Consider the following 25,242-nt stretch of genomic DNA (forward strand, 5'->3'; position numbering starts at 1 on the left):
TCATCAAGCACCGACGGTCAAACCTTATTTGAAGTGCTGGAATTGATGTTTTCTTTTAATGCTTTGACAAATGTATTTGACTCTCAATCAAAATCAAAACTTGTCTGGCACACTGAAACGATATGTATATTATATATGTTTTTGTGTTTGTTTTGCAGATGATGAATGACCATGAGGATGACTCCCCTGATAGCTGCATCAAAAAGGTAGGATAGTTATAAATCAATATACTGCTGTGCAACCCGGATTGCTCCCTGAATAACTATTCTGCTGGTTTTTACCAATAAATCAAAACTATCAGATTTCTTGGGAGGATGAAGTAATAAACTGGTATTTTGTAGCAGTCACAGAAAAGTGGGTCTTTTATTCCACATTTGACTGTGTTTGTGGGATCTAAAAAAAATCACTGGCCTCTGTGTGAGGTCATATGAGCTTATATTTTATTACAAGAACCTCCACTAGCAATTTTTTTAAAGCTCTGTGATGAGCTCTGTGAAATGTGTTCATCCTGTTGCCCATCAGTAATGTCCGTCCATGTGGTGCACTGCAACTGCATTCATTGGCTAGTGTTTAAGTGACTAAAGCCTTTATTATCACTGAAGACTGAACAACAGTGATCTGCATTCTAAGAAACCCTCTCTTCACTCAGATAAAAAAAGACTGACGCGCACACACACAGACACACACGCAAACACACTATGACCGATACGTCTCATTGACCAGTCAGTGACCACTTTATGAGGTGATAAATTTATTGAAGAGGCTGGGCAGTTTGATTTTATGACCAGTGTCACTAGGTCAACAAAGAACAGCAAGAGAGTTCATGTCCATCTAATGGTCCATGAAAGAACAATGGCTTCTGGAGAGGGCACGCTCTTTCTGAGAAATACTAAAGCCATTGCTGGCATAGCCAACTCAAGTCAGTGATCGAGTAGTCGGAATCAGTTGTTGAAAAACCAACAGCAGTAAGTTATATTGTTTAGCAATACATATTTACAGTATCCCACCAAAACCATCGAAACCCACTGAGAGCTGATTTTTTTTGCCTTTAGATTGCTTGAACTTGTGGTACAGTAGCTCTCAGATCTTTGAGATGGCATTGGTGCAACATTTATTATATTTATACCTTTGTGTTATCTTACATGTCAAAATGGTCAAATATGAGTAGGCTGCTTTTTTAATATAAAAATCTGACTACCTTTGAAAAAGTAATTGTGGAAGAGGACAGAACATCTGCATGGCAAAATTTACTTCAAGTCTTTTTAGTGCAGTTTATAATTATGGCTCTTAGAAAAGAAATATGAAATAAGTGTACTCATTTGCATTTCAGGTCAAGGGTCCTGTTGCTGCGCCATCTATAAACAGGCAGGCATGTAAATCACTGACTGCTTGGTTGATTTGAAATCCTACATTAGTCAATGAGCTTATTTTAAGAGTTGACCGCAAGTGGTTTGGGCTGTTCCGTCTTCCCCACATGTTCATACAATGTGGAAAAACCTACTTGGTTTTATAAACTACCAACCACCTTCCACATAAGAGTGACCCATGCACTCCACTCTGCACGCACATGATCTCATACACAAACACACACACTCACACGTAGTCCTCATGCTTAGGTGTTTGCATACATGCAGTGATAGGAGCATAGAGTTGTAATGTGTATACACTGAGGCTCACACAGATGACAGAACACAGGCTTACAACATGCCTACCTATGGTTAATAAAAAAAAAGCCCAACAGACACACGCACAAAAACACACTGGCCACATCTCATTATGCAGTGTGTGAGTTGCGGTGGGCCCTCATCGGGCGGTGGCAGACCACATGCCTGTTATGAATATGAATGAAATTATGCATGAGCCATTCCTTATGACATGACTCATTCATCCGCATGCAGTCACACACAAACAGAGGGCATGCACGCACGCACGCACACACAAACACCGGCTTCTTCTGCCTCTACTGTGTCATTACCATTGCTATGCTTGATTAAGGCAGAATTTTAATTTAGTCGTAACTTGTGAATAAACTAGTTCATTGCAGAGAGATGTGTTTGCATAACTGCCGGTTATTAGTTCTCATTTGTTACACTGCGTCACATTCCAGCGAACAGAGTTGCAGTTATGTGTGTATATATATATATATATATGTTACATATAGTATATTTTATAGATAGTGATGCATATCTACATGCTGCTACTGTGTGCATTATTGAGTTACCGTTAACCATTTCAGATTATTTTGTATGGGTAGGCTACCAGCCTCTGCACAAAATGGGCAGAACGTGTATGACTTGATGAATAAGATGAGAATATGACTCACTTTTGGTTTCTTTGGATCCTGTAATTTTATGGTAATTTGGCATAGTAATATATGACTTTCTTTTTTGTAGAAAACTATGCAGCAAATTAAAATTAGATTAACAAAATAAATGAAATTTCAAGAAAAATAAAAGCACAAATAGATCCGAAAAGAAAAAATCTAAATCAGCACACACTCTCTCACATTGCAAGAGATTTCATCGTAACCCTACCGTAATCTTATATAGAAATATAAATTATGTTCGTCTTTTCCTTGTACTAACATTCCAGTTAATTTCATATTAATGTGTCAGTCTGAAAGGTGAGTAAAGGTTAGAGGGAGGCACCATTAGAGCCAGGGATAAGGCAGGGGATAAAATAGAAGCAAAGATAATACTGCAGCTTCTTTCTTCCACTTACTAAAAGCTGCCCAGTGCTGACCTTATAGCTGTGTGTGTGTGTGTGTGTGTGTGTGTGTATGTCTGTGAGTGTCGATGTTTGTATATATAAAGTTTTTTACTGGCTTCCATGCATGCATCTTTACACCACACACACACGGCAAATAAAAAGGTCTGTTATCTGAATCCCTCCTTTGCTTACTCTCTCCATCTTCATCCATTCATTTTATCCATCTCTTTTTCTCGGCACATAGGATGGTGTTGTTGTAGCTATAGATTGCTATCAGGGGCTATTGGTGATAGGATCAGGGATTGTTTGGTTTGGTCTGGTCTGGCTATACAAAACAGGACTATCTGTCTGTTTAGCTGTCTAGGCCCTGCTTATGTATATTCCCTTTCACACACTTCACATACACTTAAGTGTACGTGTGTGTGTGTGTGGACATTAATAGGGTATTGGAGGACTTGTGTTTCTTTTTGGATTTCTTGGATTTAAGGGTGGTAGTTAGATACGGAGCAGGGGGAAAGACCACAGTCTGTGCAGTGTGTGCGTGTTCGTCTGTCTGTGGGTCTCTGTGTGTGTTAATCCTCATCTTCAGAAGAGCGCTGCTGTCCACACCGACGTGTGTAAACACTCCAGCAGATCAGATGGCAGATAATGACTTCCAGATAGACACCCTCCATTCAACCAGCAGAGAAAATCAATGAGCACTGATTGCTTTTTTCCCAAGACGATCATCTCCCCCGAAGGGCTACTATCTATCTCTCTCTCTTTCTATCTCTCTTTCTCTCTCAATTTCTCTGTCTCTCTCGCCAAGCCCCATTCATTCACCTCTCAATACCACTGAGATTGAATCAATTCACACTGCTTTTCACAGGGGATTTTCTGTGAAACGATACAGGGAAATATCTGTTTAAGACGATCTCTTAAATCTCTGTTACTCTCCTTGTCGCTCTTCCTCTCTTTTTTGTCTGACAGAAGGTGGGCATAGTAAATGGCCTGTATTTAGTCACCTAATGTATCAATATTGCATTGAAGCATTCCTCATAGTGAAACATGACTTCATTCTGTGCTCGGCAGGGATCCTCATTTATACTTTTATTCACACTTAAGCACCAGACTTTATTTAATCTGCAGCGTAATGCAGTTTGCAAATTGGAATATGACATGGGTTGACATGAACTTTGACCTAGTAGGTTTTTCCCATTCCATGTTGAAAGCCTAGGGAGCCAAATGGGGATCAGCTGCAGTTCTGAGTCTATGGGTGTGTGTGCACACACACTGAGTATCTTTTTTTTCTTCTCAATATCAAGCTGGGGAATTGAGTCTCTAAATACACAAGCTAAATGACCCTAAATGTATGAGGGCTATTATGTGGACAGAGGGAGGCTCATGGGTCACAGAAGTGATCCAGCGCTTCGGGCCATGGTTTACCCTCGTCCAACAGCCTCACACTCCCCCATGCCTCCGCCTGCTTAAATAGGCTCATGATTGATTGATAATTATGATAATTTGTTTGAAATGATTATCTGGATATTATAATCACTGCCACCCCAGTGTGCCACGGGGGCAAGTCATTTTTCATAATGCTGAACGTCACAAATACCCCCTGGTTTCAGGGGGAGGCTCTCTGCATGTGTGCTTCAAACACAAACACACACATCAGCACAAAGCGTAGTGCAGGTCTAAAGTTGGATTGTACAAAACATCTCTGTTACACTCAGAGGATGTGAGGTACGCATACACTAATGGAGAGCTGAAATGAATAACTGCAGGTCTTTTTTGGGATAATTCAGTAATTTTAAGTCATTTACATGTCATCAATTCATAAATATGAATTTGTGTTGCTTTTCTGTGAAATGTTGTATTTTTTTGTGGGCTGGGAGAAAATTTCTATATAGATAGATAGATAGTCACTCACTTATAGCTCTATGCATGAACTTCGTAATTATCAAAAAATATATAAACCATTCCAGGATCAGGAAGTTCCCAAACATCTTCTTGTCATTCTCAGGCAGTGTGCAAACACAGCACAGCTCCAATCATCCCGTCTTCCTTGTCATCTAAAGGAAAGAAAAGGGAGGAGTGTGCAAGCATGCGTGTGTGTGTGTGTGTGTGTTAGGTGTTCAGGGGGCTGCAGGAATAATATTTGTGGTTTTTGCTTCGCCCCGAGATGACTTAATGATGATATGGGTCTCTTTCTTCTGCTGGGCAGGGTTACGTTTTAATGGGGCCTGACTGACATGTTTTCACTTGGCTCCGTGCCCCCCACCCCCTCACCCACCAGCACCACCACCACATCACCACTGTCATCCCCTTCCCCCCTTTAAAATATACACCACGAAATGCTGCACTGTGTCTGGTCCAATGAGAGGAAGAAAGTGTTCTGAAACCAGGAGATAATCAACTCTGAGCTTGTAGATAGTTTGTGTAGAGGTTATGGAAAGATGAGACAGGCAGATATGCAGAGAAATCATGTATGTGAGCAAATGCTGCAGGAAGATCTTCTAGCTTATAACCTTTGCCTCCTGACATTGTACTGTGTATAAAAATAAAAGGTTGATAAGTACATTATCTGTCTTTCAAATGCCCAAAATGCACACTCAGCTCAGTCTCTACAAACTGAGCTGTTTAATGATGGTTTATCAGTTACGTAGCAATAATGCTGCAAGAGCAATTTAAGAGGCTTCGGGTGAAGCTAAAAAACGTCTTAGAAGCAGTAAGTATTTAATCCTAGAGATAGATTTTTTAATATATTTATTTATTTATTTTTTTCGGGGGGGCGGGGGTCTCCTAAATGTGTCTGCACTCACTGGTGACAGTAGAAGATTCATTTGTCCAGACTTTGTTAGCCAATAGTCTTGATTTGTGGAGGGTCACATGCTCCAGACAAAGTCAGGGTTGTTGGAAAAGAGGTGGGGAGTAGGAGGAGAGGTGAAGACAGAAAGAAATGGTCTTTCTCTTTCTCTGCCTGTCTTGTCTGTGGGAACTGTCCCAACTATGGTTACTGCAGAATGCTGTCATTATGCCTTGTGAGGAGCATTCACTCAGAGGCTGCTGCTGTGTGTTACTGTACTCATGTGTGTGTGTGTGTGTGTGTGTGTGTGTATTTGCTCTCTCGAGTGCCACTTTTAACTCCCATTGGCACTTTTAACTTGTGTGTGTGTGTGTGTACAGCGTGTGTGGGCCTTGACTGACGCATCTCTGTTGTTATCGTCAATCAAAAACCAACGTCACATCGGAGTGAAGCGCTGGGAGAGGAATTCAAGTGGGAACGAACGAAAGAAAGAGTGGAACAGATAGAGAGAGACAGAGCGAGGGGGCGGAGGAGAAGCACGAGGTGATCGGAGGCACTTTCACATCAGCTGGCTCTCTGACCTCTGTCTTTCTCTCTCTCTATCCCTCACTTTATTTTCTTCTGCCTTTCACTCTCCATCCTTCACTCATTCCCTCTCGCAGTCTTTGTCTCGTCGTAATCTCTCTCCCAGTGGCCATTCCCACCACATTCTCTAGGGTCACCCAACAAAAGAAGGAGGGTGATACTCTGACAGTTGCGGGGGCTGTCATATGAGTTTCCTCACACATATTGACCTCACACATTCAATTTTACTATGCTTGCGGGGACAGTCTTATTCCCTGACTGCAATCTTCTCAACACAAGTCTAAAAGTATAAAAGACTAAAACCTCCCTCTAGAACGGTTGAACTTATTGTCACCTTATTGTCATTTCATGTAATATTATTTCATGTAATATTAGTCAGGTTTTTATATAAGCTCCTATGAATAATGATAGACAATAGTAAACAGGCTGTGAGAACCATCATCAACCTGAAAACATTTTGCAATTTTTTTTGTTTCCTATTTTTCAAACTTTAAATCAGCACTCAAATCCAGAAGCCCCCTCCCTCAAACAGTAGCCTAAATGAACCATCACACAGTTCCATCACAGCTTGGGCTACTTCTGCAGATCTGTAGTCATCAGTGTGTAGCATTCAACTTTTGTCTGTTTCCCGAATTTGGTGCTTTTCATACATTGTTTCAGAAAGTGGAATTTCCTTTGATGCTCATGATTCTCTTAATCCTAATGCAGAATTCTTGTCTTGTGTGATTCTCTATAAAACACACACACACAGACACACACACAGAGTCTTGTCTGTCAAAAGAGCAGTGAGTCCATTAAGGCAGACAGAGTGAATGCAGAGGGTCGGCTGGTCGAGCACGGGTGATAAAAACATGACGATCCACATAGTGTTGCCACAGAAACTTAGAAGCATGGGGGAGGGTGAAAGGAAAGAGTTGTGTGGTCCTGCTTGTCAAAAATAATATAAAATAGTATAAAAATACTTTCACCTGTTGAGTGAGGGAGATAAAGATTCATCTGCACTTTGTGCTTTGATCATAGCTGTTTACTTGATTTAGAAAAGAGCACGCCGACTCTGTCAAGACTTTGCATAACTTTCCTATTTATTGTTATTTTTCCCAACGCTTCATCAATCAGCCCGAAGAGAATGCCAAAGAAAGGGAGACAGAATGAGAGCCGGCGAGCAGTTGATGCAACTCCATCTCTTGCCAGTCTATAGATAGACTGGCAAGAGATGGAGTTAAAGCAAGAGAGTGTGTGTCAATAAAGATGGAAACGCTCAGAAACCAAGAGACAGCCGGAGGCAGGGGGATGGGGGGGCATGACAGGGAGGAATGCCAGAATGCCCAAGAGAGGCAAGAACTGCCAGCCCAGTCACAGACAGGGCCCGTCTGGAGAAGAGAGACAGAGAGTGGGGGGAAAGAGCCTGGCCCTGTCAATACAAGGTCATGTGAAAAAAATACCGCTCTCTCTTCACCCACCCACCCGTCCGACCATCCTTCCCAGTGTCTACGCATCACTTTGCCCTCTGGAATATTTTAGGTAGACAAACCACGTTAAAAATTCATCAGAAATTAAAGAAGAGAAAAGGAGGAAAGTAAAAGAACACGAGGAGGTGGAAGAGGAATATAAAAGTGAAGGATGTGGTCGTGGCGGGAGACAGAGGGAGTGTGTCTCAGTGTAACAGGTCTTAGGGGAGCTTTTAGCCACAGGGTGGTAAGTGAAGCGTGTCATGTGTTGAAGCAGCTCTAGTCAACAATCTTGATACTTCCACAAAGAGCCCCAGATACACATACAGATATTGGCATACTATATGTGTGCTTGTGTGTTTTAAGCCTATCTGAGCTCCAGATAGGCCAGAAAATGTATTCTTTTTAAAAAATAATAAGTAGTTCTGAAAATGTATCAGTGACTTTCTCTAAAGCCAAGAGGATTTTGCAAATGGGGCCCTGGGTTGCTCTTCAAGATCAAAAATGCAAGATCCTTAACCCCTCCCAAAAATGCTGGTAACAGCTAATGGGGATCCAAGTAAATCAACACAAAGATTACACAAAAGATCGAAAAACACACTTTTATGTAAAGCAGGTAAAACTAACTTTATGACTCATAAAGCATCAGTGTATTTTTCCTGTTTTGTCCTGCTACAGATGTTAACACTAAATAAGAATATTATACAACCCCGCAGACTTGGAGCTTATTGTTTTAGCAGTGCATACATTTTGCCTTTGAGGTAGCCGTAGTTCCCAAGTACAAGGACACATCCTCACCACTAAATGGCTGAGAAAGAAAGTGGAACAAACACCATTTTAACTGACAGACATCTTCCCCGGATGTTCTTGGAGAGCAAAAAGGAAGTAAAAAGGTAATAAATACTGTCTAATGTTAGAAAAGCTTGAAGCTTGTCAGGAGTGGTTTTTACTTTTTAGTCTTGGTATTCACAGTGTGTGGTCTTTGACTTCACAGTCAAAATTGTGGCATCTCTTTATTGGGTTTAATGCATTAAATTGCTGAGGTAAAAATGGTTTTAACCATAATCATATGCAGGTTATTGTTTGAACTTTGCAACTTTTTACTGCTTCAGCAGATATTGTTGATATTAATAGCTCTTCTGGGTTTAAAAGGTTTTTTTTAAACTCTAATTACACATTATTATATTGCTGCTAATTGATTTTAAGTCATTTAACGCTTTGCTGACAAAACCCCTTTTCCAAAGTGGTTCAGAAATCTTGATTTAGAATACACAAAAGAGAAGTGAAATATGTGGCGTTACAGCTCCTCAAAACAACTCATTTTATGGGCTGATTTTTCTCTATAGTTGATGGTATCTGTACCTGTTGCTGCAAATTAGGATAATCCACCCTCAAACACATTGTGAAAAGCAGGGTTTCTGTCCTCTCTATCCCTACTTTATCCTTTATCCTCACTTCCTTCCCTCTCCCCCTCCTTTCATCCTTCCATCCTTCCCTCCAATCTCGGCTGAACAGTATGGTCTTTGACTGAGTCTTAATCTTCATTACAGGGCATTAGTCCACTGGGGAGGCCCTGTCTCGTCTCCCCACAGCGCAGCCTGGCACTGTCCCACAAGGGACGTCCTGCCACGGCACAGCACAGACACCCTGCCAACCCCTCTTGCCTCCCACTGGCTTCACCTTGGTCGCCCCTTCGCTCAAATGAACTGTTAAATAAACGGCAGGCCTTAATCCACATGAAGGAGTGGGGGTGGAGGTGGCGGGGTGGATGGCATGGCTGGTCAGAAAGAAACAATAGAGTTGGCCCTGGACGCCTCCATTTAAAGCAACCATCAATCATACTCACCATGAGATTTCACTCGCTTTCTTTTTTTTTTGATGTAGATTTTATCTTTCATGATTAAATCCCAGGGAATCAAGGCACCGGTAATCTGAGGCATGTGGGCGAGCGCTCATATGCGGTCCATGAGCATGGCCTAGCGTCTGATGAAGTATCTGTTAGGTGTTTGTCGGTGTGTAGCCTTAAGCAGGAGCACTAGCTTCCCTTTTATGCGTGTCTTCAAGCTGTCTCGTCGCCCTCTGTGTCGTTTTATTCATCAGAGCTCTCGCTCGTGTACATTAATGCACACGCGGTTATACTGCATACATAGCGTATCACTTCTTTGAGCGTGCTAACAAGGACAGTTGACTTGCTGTGAATTAGATAATTAAAGAGGATGGCTAATTGAGTAAACAACCATCGGGGCCGTCACCCCTAATTAAGTGATTACAAGGAAGAGCACACTCAGCCAGCACAGTGCCAATTAACACACACACAAACACACACGGAGACACGTGTGAGGACATGGAGAATTATCTGTTAGAGAAACAATGATTAGGCTGAGTGGGGGATCCCAGGAGAGGCAGGCACTGAGAGGATATCACACACACACACAGATGCAGGCAGGCTCACACAGAGCATCCTCCCAAGAGAGGGTATTCTGTGTCCTAGCAGTAATTCATAGTGGATAATCCTTTTATTCTGCTAATAACACTGAAACTAATGGGAGAAGTTCACTGCAGTCACAGAGCGTGGCCTACACGCTGCTGATATGAACCCTACAGACAGTGCCTTGGCACTGAAGGAAAGAACTATCTAATACGACAGTTAGGGATCAATTTACATGAAATTGCACATCCTTTCTTTGTCATTGGTGATTACTGTTTTAAGTACTTGCGGAAAAAACAAATAGCCAAATGTAAAACTCCAATCAACGCTTTTTTTTTTTACAGAGTACAGAGTACATTCATGTCATATTTTGCTGTGTTCTAGTGTCACATATGTCAATAGTCAAATCCATTTTATGGGAATAGACTATACACTGGGAGTGAACCCCACTCAAATCTCAGCTGTGACATTTCAGATCAAGATGCTCATATGGGGATATTATCATAGAGAGTGTTTCCCTCGGGAGAATTATCCAGAACATTAACCAGGGAGTCAAAATTATTATTTTGCCCCATTTCTCCTTGGGGAATATAGCAGCATGAATATGACATGATTTATTTGAATATAAGCCATATCTAGTCAAATATTTATGTGGCTATTAATGGCTTTGCTCAGAGAAAACTGATTCAATCGGGAGAATGCGAAAGGTCAGGCTGTAATTGAAACTATACCAAATTCAAAATCAGATCTTTGGGTCCAAAAGTCACATTTAATTTCACACAAAAAGAGATTATTGCATGTTTTCATAACTCGTTTTTAATCAGCTGTTTTTTCCTTAATGCGCCAGGTCAGATGTAATATTTTCCTGAATGTACAGGATTTTCACAGCAGAGCTCAAAAGCAGATCAGCTTGGCTTAAAATCCACTTACAATGAAAAAGAAGAATGAAGAAAAAAAAAAACATGCATTAATTAAGAATCGCTCCGGGGATGAAGTTCAATTATTTTTGGGGCAGAAAAGATTTTCCGTCTCGGTCAGGATAACTGTGGTGTGGTGTTATCTGCTAACAACAAGGCCAGCCTCTCTACTCCCCTACCAGCACCATTGTGAGGCTGATTTAAGATCCCCAGCTAATGGGCATACCTGCCTGACAAACATGACTTCTTAGCAGGTGACTCCTGTCAAGTATGTCTGAAATAACAGGTAAATGAATTAGCAATAAAATGGACTTAGGGTTAACAGGCAGGGGTGCCCATTATTACAGCTCCTAATCACTAAAGAGATGCCATTCACTTGCCTTAAGAAGGCAGCATTTTTCACCGCTTGCTGGCCACCGGCCCCCTCAGAGCCACAACACATTTCTAATGGAAGGCTCTCTGCTTGAGTTCCAACCTCCCGAAAGCCCCCAACCATTTCTTTCTTTCACTCTCTTTTCTCTCCTCCACCTACACCCCACTCCCCCCTTTCTCTCCTGTAAGATTATCAGTTTTGATTACTGCCGGCAACAGGCTCTTACCAGCGGTCGGAAGCGGCGTCTTACAGACCTGAAAGGCCCTCAGCAGGTTGCAAGAAGCTTTTGAAATTATGGGGCTTGGCTCAGAGGGAAAGTGCTCTGCGCGCCGCTTTGTGGCCATTTAATCAACTCCTGACTTTTGATAGTCAAATAATGGCTAATTACAGTAGCACCTGCCCACAGGGTTAAAGGGTGGAATAGATTTAATGAGAGAAAGGGAAGAAAGAGATGGAGCGAAAGAGACAAGAAAATGAAAGAGAGTGAGGAGCAAAGAAAGATGGAGAGTGTGTACTATTATCTTCATGTCTTTCTGAATGGGAGCAATGAATCACTAAGCTCTGCATGCTCCCGTGTGCCACCACCTCTTCCTCACAATTAGGAGTTGTTTTTCTCATATGGAGCACATGATTGACGAGGGTGGCGTGGCACTACGTGAGAAGAAAATGAGACTGAGAGAAGCAAGATTGACTTTGATTAATGGTTTGTGTTTATATATATATATGGAAAAACACACAAAAAATGTTGAAGGATGCTTATCTGAGCTTGCATTTTTCTTTCCTGCCTATTGTGATAGGTGCTGGGGTTCAGCTCAGCTAACATGTATTATTTCGGGACAGCAAATAGTCTTTCCCTAGCACGAACAATAAGTTCATGGCTGCAGAAACTGACTGTGAATTAAAATAATTCATTTACAATGAATTGCTTCATAAAATTGCTCCCCTCAAATTTTCGGTCCATCTTTGTCTGCTTCTCCACGTCTCCAGGGAGGCAGTTAAAGAGATAATGAGTGAAGAAGAATGGGGCTATTAAAGGGACAATTTGATAGTTCACACACCATATCCGGCGTCCAGAAACAAGATGTGCTTGATCGGGCACACCCAACAACCCCCCCCCACCGAAGCGCGCGCGCGAACACACAGCCCAGCTGGGGCGGCAGATCAAAGCATATTAAAAATGACCTATGTGTCAGTGCATTGATCTAAGACCAGGTGGCACCCATATATGCAGGCCGAGTTGCTTGTTTGCTTTTTTGCCCCCTCCTTTTTCTCTCTTTCTCTCTTGCCCTCTCTCTCTTCCGCCTTTCTTGTGACCAGCGACAACTTAGTCCCGGAACTCTATTGTTCAGGCACAAAGGCTATGTAAAGACACGTCAGCGATTACAAAGCTGCAATGGCACAGCTCAATTACTCAAACGTTGCTGTGTACCATGGTGGGATACATGTGTTTGTCGGTTGAGTGTGTGCGTGCTAGAAAAAAAAACAAAAAAACGTCAGTGTACTCACAGTGAGTGCGTCGCCCCTGTGAGATATTAACCGGGTTGTGGCTGTGTCAGCAGCGCCGCACTGTGTTTTTACTCTTTCATGTTCCATTTATTTGACCTCTGACCCTCAAACACACAGCAGCCCCGCTCCAGCCCCCTTCGTGCACACCTCTGCACCTTTGTGCACAAACACGTGCACACACACGTGCAAACATTCACCCACCTACACAGACACACACATATCTTCAAATGAAACAGAGAAATCCATTTCTTCTCTTTGACCCTCTCCCTTTTTGAGCTATTACAAACCATATTTGCCCCATCCAATCAGTTTGATTAATCATGCGCCAGACCAAAGGCTTGCAATTAGATGACCAGAGCATTGTGCCCCTCTCCTCACATAAACACACCAGCGCACAGACACGCACACACACACTGGCGCTTGTGGGGAAGTATTTCCCCATAGACGTCCTCAGTGTGACAGCACCATAAACTGGCCATTTATCAAAGTGTCCCCCCAGTGCGCACACACACACATACACACATTCACTCACACACACACACACACACACACACATTCACTCACACACACACACACACACACACACACACACACACACACACACACACACAGATGATTAGAGAAGTAGTCCCAGGCCATTGTCTTAGTGGTGGAAAAAGCTATTTGTTAGTAGCAAATTGTCATTTATTCATGTAACGAGACATACAACTTATCATCTTCCATTTTTCAGTTTTCTCCGGCTCCTGACTGTGAGTTGTCAGTTATTATAACATTATTATTTCTCATGTTGCATATGTAACTGCACATCAAACAGAAAGGGATTCAGCATGGCTGGCTTTTCAGCAAGCTTATTATGCTTTTGACATGTCATTATTAAATAATATGTATAAAAACAATCCATGAAAATTTTTTAGTGCAAAATCTGTTCAAGAGGTAGTCCCTGTATGCCCTGAATCCGAGGAGGCACATAAATGTGTTTGTTTCTGTGCTGGAGAGTCTGTTGCCCTTTAGTAGTATCCACATGGCTAAAGTAATGCAGAGCCCCTGCCATTCTTTATGGCACTGGGTCAATAGTAATAATAAAAGAGATATTCATAGACATGTGGGGGGGCTTTCACTCTCCTATATCAGTTGAAGATTTAAAAGCCCCCGTTTTTTTTCTTCTTTACTATTTTTTATCTCAGTATTTGAGTCTGTTTACTCAAAGTGAATGTAGTGGTGGCAACAAAGCCAGCTCTGCTTCAGCCTATTGATTTCTACACACATGCATATTTCCTTTTTAACTGCTCATGACATTTTTATAAATTATGGGGTTTTTTTTGTTTGTTTGTTTGTTTTTTTGCAGGTGAGTCCTCTATCAGTACCTAAGTACATGGTCCCAGTAGGAAATAAAGCACAGTAGATTAATGTCTCTCTTCACAGTTACAGCGTCCGTCCGAAACAGCTATTCTATCCATGCAGGCGGGTCTGCAGCGGCTCACTGAAGCCTTTTTTATTGCTGGCCTGTGTTCCGGAGGGCACTCTGTGTCAGTAATCAGGATATGGGGGTTATCCTGGCTGACCTATGTATTGAGCCTGCTAGTGCAGCCATTTCCAGTGCTAACACAAGGTAAAAGCAGCAATTTTCTCTGCTGCAAAGGGAGCTTCTGGACTCTTGCCTTTAAACAACATGGCAGGCCAGGAATGAGCTGGCTGCCTGACCTGGCATCAAATGTTTAGCAAATGTTTCTAGAAATATTGAAGAAGTACAGTCAACATTACGACCATAGAGAGTTTACGCAACATGCAAGTTATGCAGCAGAGAAATAACACAGATTCTTAGTATGAATGGTTCTTTGGGTGGTTTTTTAGGGTTCAAAAGACACTCTGCAAGTAGAAAACAAGTATTTCTACTTCACTATGGTGTGCTCCTCATTTCTTATATTTTTTGCATCATTTTTCAAAGCCATGCTTATTACAATTGAAGCATTGTTAGAAATATTGGTATTCAGTAAAGAGTTTTTGCAAAATGTCCATCAGCGTCAAGAAGGCCAAGACGCTCGTTGAGGGAGGGAACAACATGGCAGTTGATTGTTTTCTAAAGGAATTAGCTTGGCCTGACCCTCTTGAGCCTTGCCATCTTTTGAATGGCTGACACTTTATTTGTTTTGTCCCTATAACAACAGAATCTCCCAAGCACCAAAGCACCCACTCGCCCTGGTATTGTCACAAGCAGCGAGACTCACTTTTCCCTTCCTTGTCTCTGTGACAAGGGAAAAAAAAGCCCCAGGGTTTTTACACAATCACAGGAGGCAATGCAGAGGTATGTGTGTGCTGTGATAAGACAGAGCGATGGGAGACAGATATGAGAAGGGCAGTGGTGGTCACGCACACACACACACACACACAAACACACACACACACACTCACTCACTGAGCCGCACACACTGGTCCAGCTAGTGTCCAGAAAGGAGACTCAGGGAACATCGTGCTGTAGATGTTAGTGATGAACAAAAGAATGCCGTAATGAGAAAATATACTAATGTTTGAACATGTTTCATCAAATATGTCCCAATGAGACAAATGTTTCATGGACACAGTCTTTTCTTTTCACATTTTGTGTGGATTCTCTGTGCACTGGCGTTACTTGCATGTCCAGCTGTGTGCAGGCGCCCCCTATTGCTTAATATCCTTTACTTTCCTCTCTGCAGAAAGGAAAGACATGAAAAGTTCCACACACAGATATGCATAAACTTCCCTAAACGTGTGTGTGTGTGCGTGTTTGTGTGTGTGTGTGTGTGTGTGTGTGTGTGTGTGTGTGTAGCAACAGTGGTGTTATCGCAGATATATTGCAGATCATATCATCGTATCTTCCACTGTGGATCATTTTTATCAAAAATAATGTCAGACTTTAATAGTGAAACAAAGGTGCTTAGCTTGCATGATCTCATAATAACTCTCCACATCACTTCCCTTTTTCTGCACACACACAAATAATTCTCACCCATCAATCCCCGCATGACCCCGTTTCAAATTCATTAACAAGGCTTCAGAACTTGCAGACACAGCAATCACCCCAAGCAAAATAAATTCCTGCGCCAGAGGATAGAGAGAGCCTGTGTATTTGTGTGTGTGTGTGTGTGTGTGTGTGTGTGTGTGTGTGTGTGTGTGTGTGTGTGTAAATTATAGCAGTGCTGTGTCGTCCACTGCAGAGTGGTGCGAGGAATCTGTTTGGACAACTGCTGGATGTTTTGGTTCCCCCACAGTGTCTTGGAAAACCAGGCAGCCGCTGTATCTTTTACAAATTAGCTCGTGTTGTCTACCAAGCACTTTCCCTTATCCCTGGTCTTAGGCTTGTCTGCCCATTGCAGCACAACCCTGGCTATGTGTGGGGCTGCCAAGTAGGGTTAACAAGAGGAGAGACAAGGAGAACCCAGGAAAGATAACTGACATAATCTTGTCTGACAGTTTTCATGTTTTATTAAACAGGTACAAATGCTTTATGAGCACGATAACTGAATGTAAAGTGTTACATGTCACGTCTGAATTTCAAACATGACTGTGTGATGGTTAAAGATGACTCTGTGTATTTAATTTCAGCTCTTGAAAGTTATACTTTTTGAGTTCTGTGATGTCTGTGAACCTTTGACATTGCCTAAGCTGTTTAACATAGCACAAGATGCAAAATCTTGGTCATTTATAGCCATCTAATAACACATGGCATTCCTAAATTTCCTTTTTCTACACTGCAGCTACTCCATCTACTCTCTTTTTTCATTAAAACTGCAACATGGGCAGAATTTGTGAGCTTGAATTCTTTTTCTGATTTTTATAGTGATCTTGTCAAAAGCAGAAGTAAAGGGACTCATTCATGGGGCAGGACAGTTAATTACAAAAACAGAACCTGTTAGAAACACGGCACCAGAAATGAGGCTGCAGTGTTGAGGTTCGACTCGGTGTGTAAAGTTCTTTCCATGTGCTGTCAGTTGTAAATGTCCATCTGCGTCTGGTTAGCAGCGCTGCTAAAGGCTACAGTAGGCTGAGGTGAGAGATATTTGATGGAGAAGGTCAAAGCTAGTCATGTGACGAGTGGAGCTGCTACACACAGAGATGTTTTTACTACTGATTTATGATGTAAAAGCATTTGGGCTGGGAAAGCGATAGAAGAGAACCCATATGTGAGTCAGACAGTCTATTAGATGGTGTTGCACAGAGCTAAGGGTGCATCTGTAATGAAAAGTAAATTGCTCATTGCCAAGCTCCATTTTTGGTTCGGGTTATTAGAAAAAGTATGGACTCCAATGTACATGTCCATCTTATTGAGGCTAATTTATTGCCTGTGCTGCACTTTTAATAACAAAAGTACCAAAGCGCTGATTTTTTTTTCTAGGCAAAACAAGCATGTGTAAACTTTCTATGTAAGAAATGTTCATAAACACTGTAGAACGTCTCCAGGCTTTTTGGCTGTTTGCTGTGTTTTGTCCCATTTTGTGGTTTTAATCATTTTTTTTTTTGTTTTCTCTTTTATGCCATGTGTATTTAACATATGGACGAAGTGAGTGGTGAGCTGTTCAGTGGATTTCTTTCCATTTTTTACCAGTTTAATTGAGTACTATGAAAACACATAGGCAGTTATAGTGATTGAATTTGTAAATATTTAAAAGAAACACTCAGACCTTCATGCCTGTAGGGTAAAAGGTTGCTAAAAAGTTGGTATTTCGTCAGGAAATGCAACTAATATTTTTCCCTCATTTATTTGCACATTTTATGCTATTTATAAATGTATGGAAAAGGATGGAACATTTGCACTGTTTAAATAATGTGATTCAGTGCTTGAGGCTTCAAGCTGGAGAGAGGCAGATTCATTCATAGAGGCTGTGTCATCTTTCATACATACTGTGTAAGCGGCAGCAGTGTAACAGTCCATACATCACTAACATATGTCTCCTTATCAGTATGACATTCATTAAAATGAAAATGTCACATAGTTTGCAGAGGAGCAGGGAGACCGATGAACTTTGCAGCAGGAGTTTTTCTTCCTCTAAAAGATAATGTCAGCAGCTGCCGTGAACATCAAATGTGTCTTACACTGTTATAGCAAAGATGAAAAAAGCAATTAAAAAAATATTCTGTTCATAGACTAGTAAAGAGTGTAATTACACTTAATGCACACTGCTCTTGTTCTGTGGTGGTTGGGTTTGTTGCTAGAATAATCTCCTTGTGACACTCGGGTTTCTCTCACTGAAGAAAACTGAAAAATGATAGAAGAGTCGTGAAACCTGCAAGTTTTTGACAGCTGGTAAATACCAAAGTATCAACAGGCATCTGTTGTAATGTTTATAGTTATAAATGAGCACTTTTAACTAACCCGGGCTTGTCTGTAATTGTAACCAGCAGTTACATGAAAATAACATAAACCAGAAGGAGAATTATTTCTGGTCTGTATTCATCCACTTTATTTTAAAGGGTCCTGATGAGTGGCTGTCAGCTATCTCCTTTGCCAACACACAGACCATGTGTTAGTGGCTGTTATCATGGGCACTGAGTGGATATTTGTGGTAAATAATACCCTTCAAAACTTACTCCAGTTTTGATATGTTATTATGCTAAAAAGTTGGTAATTTTTTTCCCCCCAAAATTAATAACATACTTATATTCTTGACTAATTCCTCAGACTAAGTTCAGAAATTTTCTCCAGCAATGGAAGTTCCACCCTCTCTGTATCTCTCTATGAAAAGCACACAGGAGGCAGAGGTGAGAAATAACAGAATGGCCAGAAACTTTTTTCTGGGGCCTTCCTGGGTCACTGAGCGACCATCTAACATGTCAGTGACCCTGGGTTGTTAACCACTGCACGCGCACACGCTCCAAGACCAATACAAAGTTTGGTCTTTGCAACATAAACACATGCATATGCATGCACACTTGCACACTCAGAGCTAGACACCCGAGGGGGAATGTTCTCTGATGGCGGTGGTAGTAATTGAATCAAGCCAAAACCAAACTCTGCTCACCCCCCTCCACTCCCTTGTTACATTTCCCCGCCTGCCCTCGCCTCAGCTTTAAAAAGGTAAGCCTTATAGCTGATGGGAAGCAGATGTGGACTGAGCCCTGCATGGTAAAGGTGCAGAGTCAGACCCCCACATCCACCTCTGGCCAGGAATATATCTTCATTGAGGGGAATAAGGGTGTCCACTTACATCTGGTACAGCACATCAAATCACACTCATCTGTGTGCAACGGAGAGCAAAAGGGTTAACAATAATGTTTTCTGTGTGTGTGTGTGTGTGTGTGTGCGTACATGTGGGGACCCCTGGGATGTGACTGACACCCATCCCTATCACTAGACCCTGACAGTTCTGCACGTCTGGCTCCAATATCCCTCCCACTGTTTCTGCGGAAACACCATCCCATACTGCCATCCATCGCATAGTAATACTTGTTAGCGCGTACATGAGTGTCTGAGTGTGTCTGTGTGTGTGTGTGTGTGTGTCACTATGTCGGCTTAAGCAGTAAAATTGAATTGTAAACTTCAAGCTGACAGCTGAAATGGAAAGTTGAGACTTGTGACCTGTCTGATATATCTCTCTTCAAATGGAAAGGTAAACATTTAGGTGGATCTGTAAAGCTTTGCCCAATATATATATTTTTCTATATTAAATATGAGAAAATATGAGTGTTTTTTTATACTCTTGAATCTAAATGATGTCATGGACAGTGGATAACATGGTCATGTCAGGCGCAAGTCTGTGAACATGCTGGCTTCACCCACCGTCTGCTCAAACCTTCAGTTTGGAAGAAGAAGCCAATCAAAAGGAAGAAGCCTCAAAAGCCTATATGCCTTTAAAAAGGAGAGGCGCTAAAATAGCTTGTTACACAAAGTGGATGAACTGTATCATTTGTAGTATAACTGTATAAGGTAATAAGCATCATCTTGACCTGTAGGCTATGTCATCTTGAATTGATCATGCAAGCTTACCATAGAAGAGTCCAAGAATGAAAACATTAAAACATCTCTCATAATCTGCTGATGTCTTTTTAGAAATCTCACAATGAAGTGCACTCAAGAATGCTGATGAATTAACCCTAAGTATGTATAAACTGTTTTCAGGCTCATTTCAGGAATGTTGTCATGGAATTTGTTAATTACCAAATATCCACTCCAAATAAAACAATATAAAGTAATCTTGAAAATCCCCTCTTTTTAACGCATGATCCAGCGCTGACTTTTTCACCAACATCAGTTTGTCTTAATTATGCTTTTTTACCAGACATTTTCTATTTTGCCCCTTTCAGGCTTTACATGTGTAATTATGGTTTAAAATGCTATATGTTGGGCCTAAATCTGGCTTGTTTCTTCAAAACCTCTGGATTGCTTTCCAACAGCTTACGTTGCTGTAATTCTCTCCAGCTGTTGCTTAAAACCTATAGAGGATGGCACAGTAGACATGGAGCACTGTTACTAAAATGTGTTTAACACTTTGTCCTTTGGCTCTGGTTACACTAATAGTGTTTGATGAATAAAAAAGGAAACAATTCTTTTTGCAGTAGAATATTGTACCTTATCAAAATTAATTTTCTTTAAATGTGAGTTTGCTTCCTGTTGAGATCAAATTTGGGGAAATTTAGCCTTCACCTTTTCCTCAGAGGATTTGTCCTGTCACTCTCATCAGCTCTTAGAAAACAAGAAACCAAAAGAGATACTAGGAAACAAGCTGTTTGCTTCCAACTGTGTTGTAAAGCCTGAGATAACAGAGGAATTCTTGCTCCTGTCACAAAAAAGACTTCACTGTGCACTTTACATGTTAAATTATTTTGACTTTCTTTATTAGAGTTGACAGTTCACATGTGAAGATATTATTCCTATTATTAGTTGGTTTTTTTAAAATTAATTTTTACTGTTTTCTTGTTACTTGATGCTTTTTGGCAGTAGCTGTTATTTGTGTCTAACTCATCAGTAATGACAAACATAATCATTCCCTTAATGAAATTTTGAGGTGACACACTTGAACACTTGAGTACTCCCCCAAAAGAACAGGCGCAATTACCATTTCTCGTGTAAAGGAGGAGGCTGATTAAGGAACATTTATTACATTTAACCTATCGATTCTTGTAGCTGTTTCACTCCTTGAAAAAAACATTTCTAGCTTTGTCAAAGGAAAACAACAAGATCATTCCCAATCTTACCTAAAGTTTTCCAGTTGTTTTGATTTATTTCCCAGTCAAAACACAGGAGCCTTTTAGACCACTGAATAAACGTGTCTTTAAAAAGTATTTTTAAAAGTTTCACTGGTGCGGAAGGAGGCTTATTCCAGTTTGCATAAGGACAGATTAAATTTAAGACGATCCTGCATACCATGTCGGATTTCACTTAATCAAAAATAGCAAAAGGACTTCACAAAACAACAAGGCATCCAGGGCATCCAGTAGCAGGGAGATAGGTGAGACTCTGATTTAAAGATGGCAGGAAAGACTGACCAATAAAATGCGGATAAAGCAACAGAGAGGGAGTCAAAATACTAGACAAGCAAGAAAGAGATATGCAGGGAAATTACAGACTAGGCCAAAAGAGAGCTAAGAGCAAGAGCCAAAAACAAGGAAGGAAGGAAACGAGGAGATGCAGAGGCAGCGCAAGAAGAGACGTCCCAAGAGAGAGATGGGTAGGGTGAGTTAGCGAGTGAGTAGCCCACTGACAGACAGACTCAACCGGAGATGAGTGGGGAAATTCCCTCTGTGCACACATTCAATAAAATCACCCAGCTGCACAGTGTGTGTCTCTGTGTATGCACACAGTGTAATCGAGACAGTCAGAGGGTGTATTCAGTTTATACAGTGTTTTCTACCCTGAGGACTCCCTGTCTATATTATGTCATCCAAAAGCACTTATACAGACCTTCTGCTGGAACACACACGCACACACACACACGGTCCGTCTTTTTCACATTCACTGATACACACACACACACACGCACACATACACTGAGGCCCTAATAGGCTTCCCACTCTGTCAGATGGCCGGGAGCTGTTCTGTTCGTTCGGATATATTTTGGCTACGGCTTCCTGTGTGATTTTGTCTTAATATTGTTCCAGGCTGTATCTGATGACCTTAGCACACATATGGTTTTTATGTCTGTCACACAAACACACATTTGCATCCTTATATATACATCTTTACTCCTATGACTGCAGATATCAGTTTAAATACCTGTATAATGGAGGATTTCAACATAATTTACAAAGCCACTGGAAATTACTTTGTACATGAAACACAGATAAACTCCTCAACAAAACATTTTCATGTCCATGCTAGGAGCTGAGATCATTGATATCTGATCGGTGAATGGACGTTTTGGTGCCTGAACTTAAGTTGTCTTGATACTTGATGAGCAGCTCTGGGTGGTGAAACAGTTAAGATATAGATATAGAACATACATATTTTCTTTATCTATATCTTCATATGATATCACATATCATATGTTGACTCTACAAAATGCTTTAGTTCCATTCCCATGTCATTCAAAGACTTTGGTGCTCATAACTAGAAATGCATGACTAAGCCTCATGCATTTTTTTAATATACATTCATCAAACTAAATGGCAATATTTCTTTGTCCTCATTTACTGAGTTCTTTGCTACTATTTGGATATCTCAACGTTCCAGCAACTATAATCTGTCTCTGATTGGTTCAGGCCACAAAAAGAACAAATACATGCTTGGTCATTTTTGTGCCTCTTTGAGCCCAACTTTTAGCTGTTAGTGCTTAATTGCATGTAGGTTTAAAAGAGAACCCTTTTAGTACTCTGAGATAACACATAAGTAGGAATGACAGTAGACGTGGATGAAGACACAGGAGCAAAGGGAGAAAAGATCCATGACTTATCGCGTCAGCCTCCCACAGTGCGGGACTAAATATGACACCTCTTCACCCCGACCCTGTCTTACAAGAAGAGTAAGAGAGAGAGCGAAAAGGAGAAAGAGACAGAATGCTTGGTAGTGACCCACCTCGACCCTGCCAGCTCTTCCTGACCTCCCTTGTAGCCCCATGCCGCTTAATTCTCCCTAATTACATTCCTCACTGACAGAAAGTTGGCCCCTGACCACCCCTGCAAAAGGCCCAGGTAGCAAAACTCGCTATAGCGCGGCTGGAGGATTCATCCACTGTGGAGGTGAAGGCAGGGGGGACAACCGGTGATGACAAATTAATTAATGCAAGTGGAGTAGAAAATGCGCAGAGATAAGTAGACATACACACACATGCTTAGGTGTGTGTGGCTACCGTGCATCGGTTTGACTGGCATATCCAGTGGGCTCTGTAATGTGTTGATATGGCAGGCATTGATGGATGGTGTTTTGTGTTAGACTCAGCAGTAAGTGGAGAAAGTGGGGGCAAACCTGCTCCACACTCACTTCTTAGAGACTGCAGCATGTGTGAATCTCCCTGTGACAGCCTGCAGTAAACTTCGAAACGTTACCGGATATTGGAAACAGCATAAATAAGCTAAATTTAAACTTTCTGAAAGTGGAAGTATAAACAGCAGTTTCACGTAGATAGAGCCCCTTGTACAGAAAGAGGGAAGTCTGAAGGCATCGCATTATGTGGTGCGCATGAAATGCAAGTGCTGCTCTCCGGCTCATTGTTTTTACCAAGCGGTGCAGTCTCAGGCCAATGTTTGGTTCAGCTGCACGGTATAGAGTTACAGGAGTTCGCCAGCATTTGTCTTTACAATGTAATTAAGGGATTTTTAGGCCCTATGGCCTCAGAATGACAAACCCCTCTTGCTCGGGGAGCTAAATGCGTGATAGGAAATCTATCGACAAATAGAAAACTAATACATCTTGTAGCCGCCCCACAGGTTGATGCTTTTGAAATACCTTTGATTCGTAGCTTATTTTTCTATATGTGTTTATCAGGGGAATGCTGGTGTTGCCATCAAGTTGTATACTTCTGCTACGTTTAACTGTAACATTAGTAAGCGATTTCACTCTCCACTCAGTGGGCCACACAAATTTATCTCAGTCTATTAGCCAAAGTTCAAATGTCACCTCTGAAAGAGTGGATTGTCACAGAAAACCTGTGCATCCCCCTGGCAATTACCAAGCCTAAACTCAATACAACAGTGTAGGCCTGCATTTGATATTCCATAAACATAATGGTCTCATGTGACTGTGTGTAGATAAATATCATGGTCTTAGCCTCAGGGAGAGAAAAGGGGGGGACGCTACTTTTTTTTTAATATCACATAATACAGCTCTTGTGTTTCCACAGAATACAAGGGGGCCTTCTCTTGGCCCCCTCTACTAAATCCCTCAGCTATCTTTCAAACAGTGATAGTTACGGAAATTAGTGGCGCAGAAATCCATAAGCGTCCATCATCGGGGGGCTTATTAGCGTCTTTGTGAGGTTATGAGGGGAGGACAGAAGGCTCGGAGCACCGCAGGGGCTCGGCTGAGAAGCTACCTTGACATAACACGCAGACACACATGCACAAGGACATGTGCACTCAAACTGACACTCAGAACTATGCAGGAAATAAGCACAAGTAAACATCCTCATGCATAAATAGACAGGGCTTAAAAAACTATGACTTTTTTCTGGTTCTGGTGAGAATGTAGGAATAAGGAGACTTGAAAAAGACTTTTTCCCACAAGGAGGAGTAAGTGATTTGGTGTTTTCTGTCAGTGAGGCAGAAAATACTCCTGTGAATGGGCGTCTGAAGAACCATCACCGGGATACATACACCTAGCTAACTCTCCATTCCTAACTAAGGACAGTATGTGTGCTGTCTAACTATACTAACCTTATTATTTATCAACATGGCTTCTGATTTGTTTTTTGTTATCATATTTTTGGTAATTATGGAAAAAAAATTAAATTTGTTTTTTATTAGCTGGCCTTTGGTCTTGTTAAAATGATGTCACATTATAAAAAACAATTCAAAAACTGAATTATGGGCATCTGAAATGGCCATTGGGAGACAAGAAACCTTATTTACTTCAAAATCTCCAAGTCTTTGCTTATCTTTGGGCAAGTTTGCTCTAAAGCACACACACACACTCAGAGATTCACAAGCCCAGCAGAATTTCCATGCTATAGAACTTCCCAATATACCCCCTCCATCTCATTTCAGTTTATGTTGTGTGCATGTGTATTTGCTGTATATGTGTGTGTTTCTGTGTGTGTGTGCGCGCATGTGCGGTTGTTTGTTGGGGTGGTGGGGGATAATAAATGGCAGCAGACATGGACATCGATTTTGGTAATAACACGGAGAGCAGAGCAGAGGCAGTGGCAGACGTCAGCCTGAGGTCCATCCATCTATGAAACAGGACATGCCAGTAATAGGAAAACACCACACACCGTTATGGCCAGGGGCAAAGCACACAGGCAACTTATCACAGCACTGAACTTTGATGCTTCGTCGCGCGCAGGGGAGAAAATATATATAATTCCATTATTTCTTCACAGATGATGAGACACAGGCTGTGTGTGTGTGTATGTGTGTGTATGTGT

At 41.5% G+C, this 25,242-nt stretch overlaps 1 protein-coding gene across 1 annotated transcript in view; it reads left to right on the forward strand.

Moving 5' to 3' along the window:
• prdm16 (PR domain containing 16) overlaps nt 1–25,242 on the forward strand; it is a 168,670-nt gene that overhangs the window by 91,380 nt on the left and 52,048 nt on the right. The window contains 1 exon segment of the mRNA XM_013271151.3: nt 159–206. Coding sequence (XP_013126605.3) covers nt 159–206 — 48 coding nt within the window.

Source organism: Oreochromis niloticus, linkage group LG20 (assembly GCF_001858045.2).
Source record: "Oreochromis niloticus isolate F11D_XX linkage group LG20, O_niloticus_UMD_NMBU, whole genome shotgun sequence".
Taxonomy (NCBI): Eukaryota; Metazoa; Chordata; class Actinopteri; order Cichliformes; family Cichlidae; genus Oreochromis; species Oreochromis niloticus.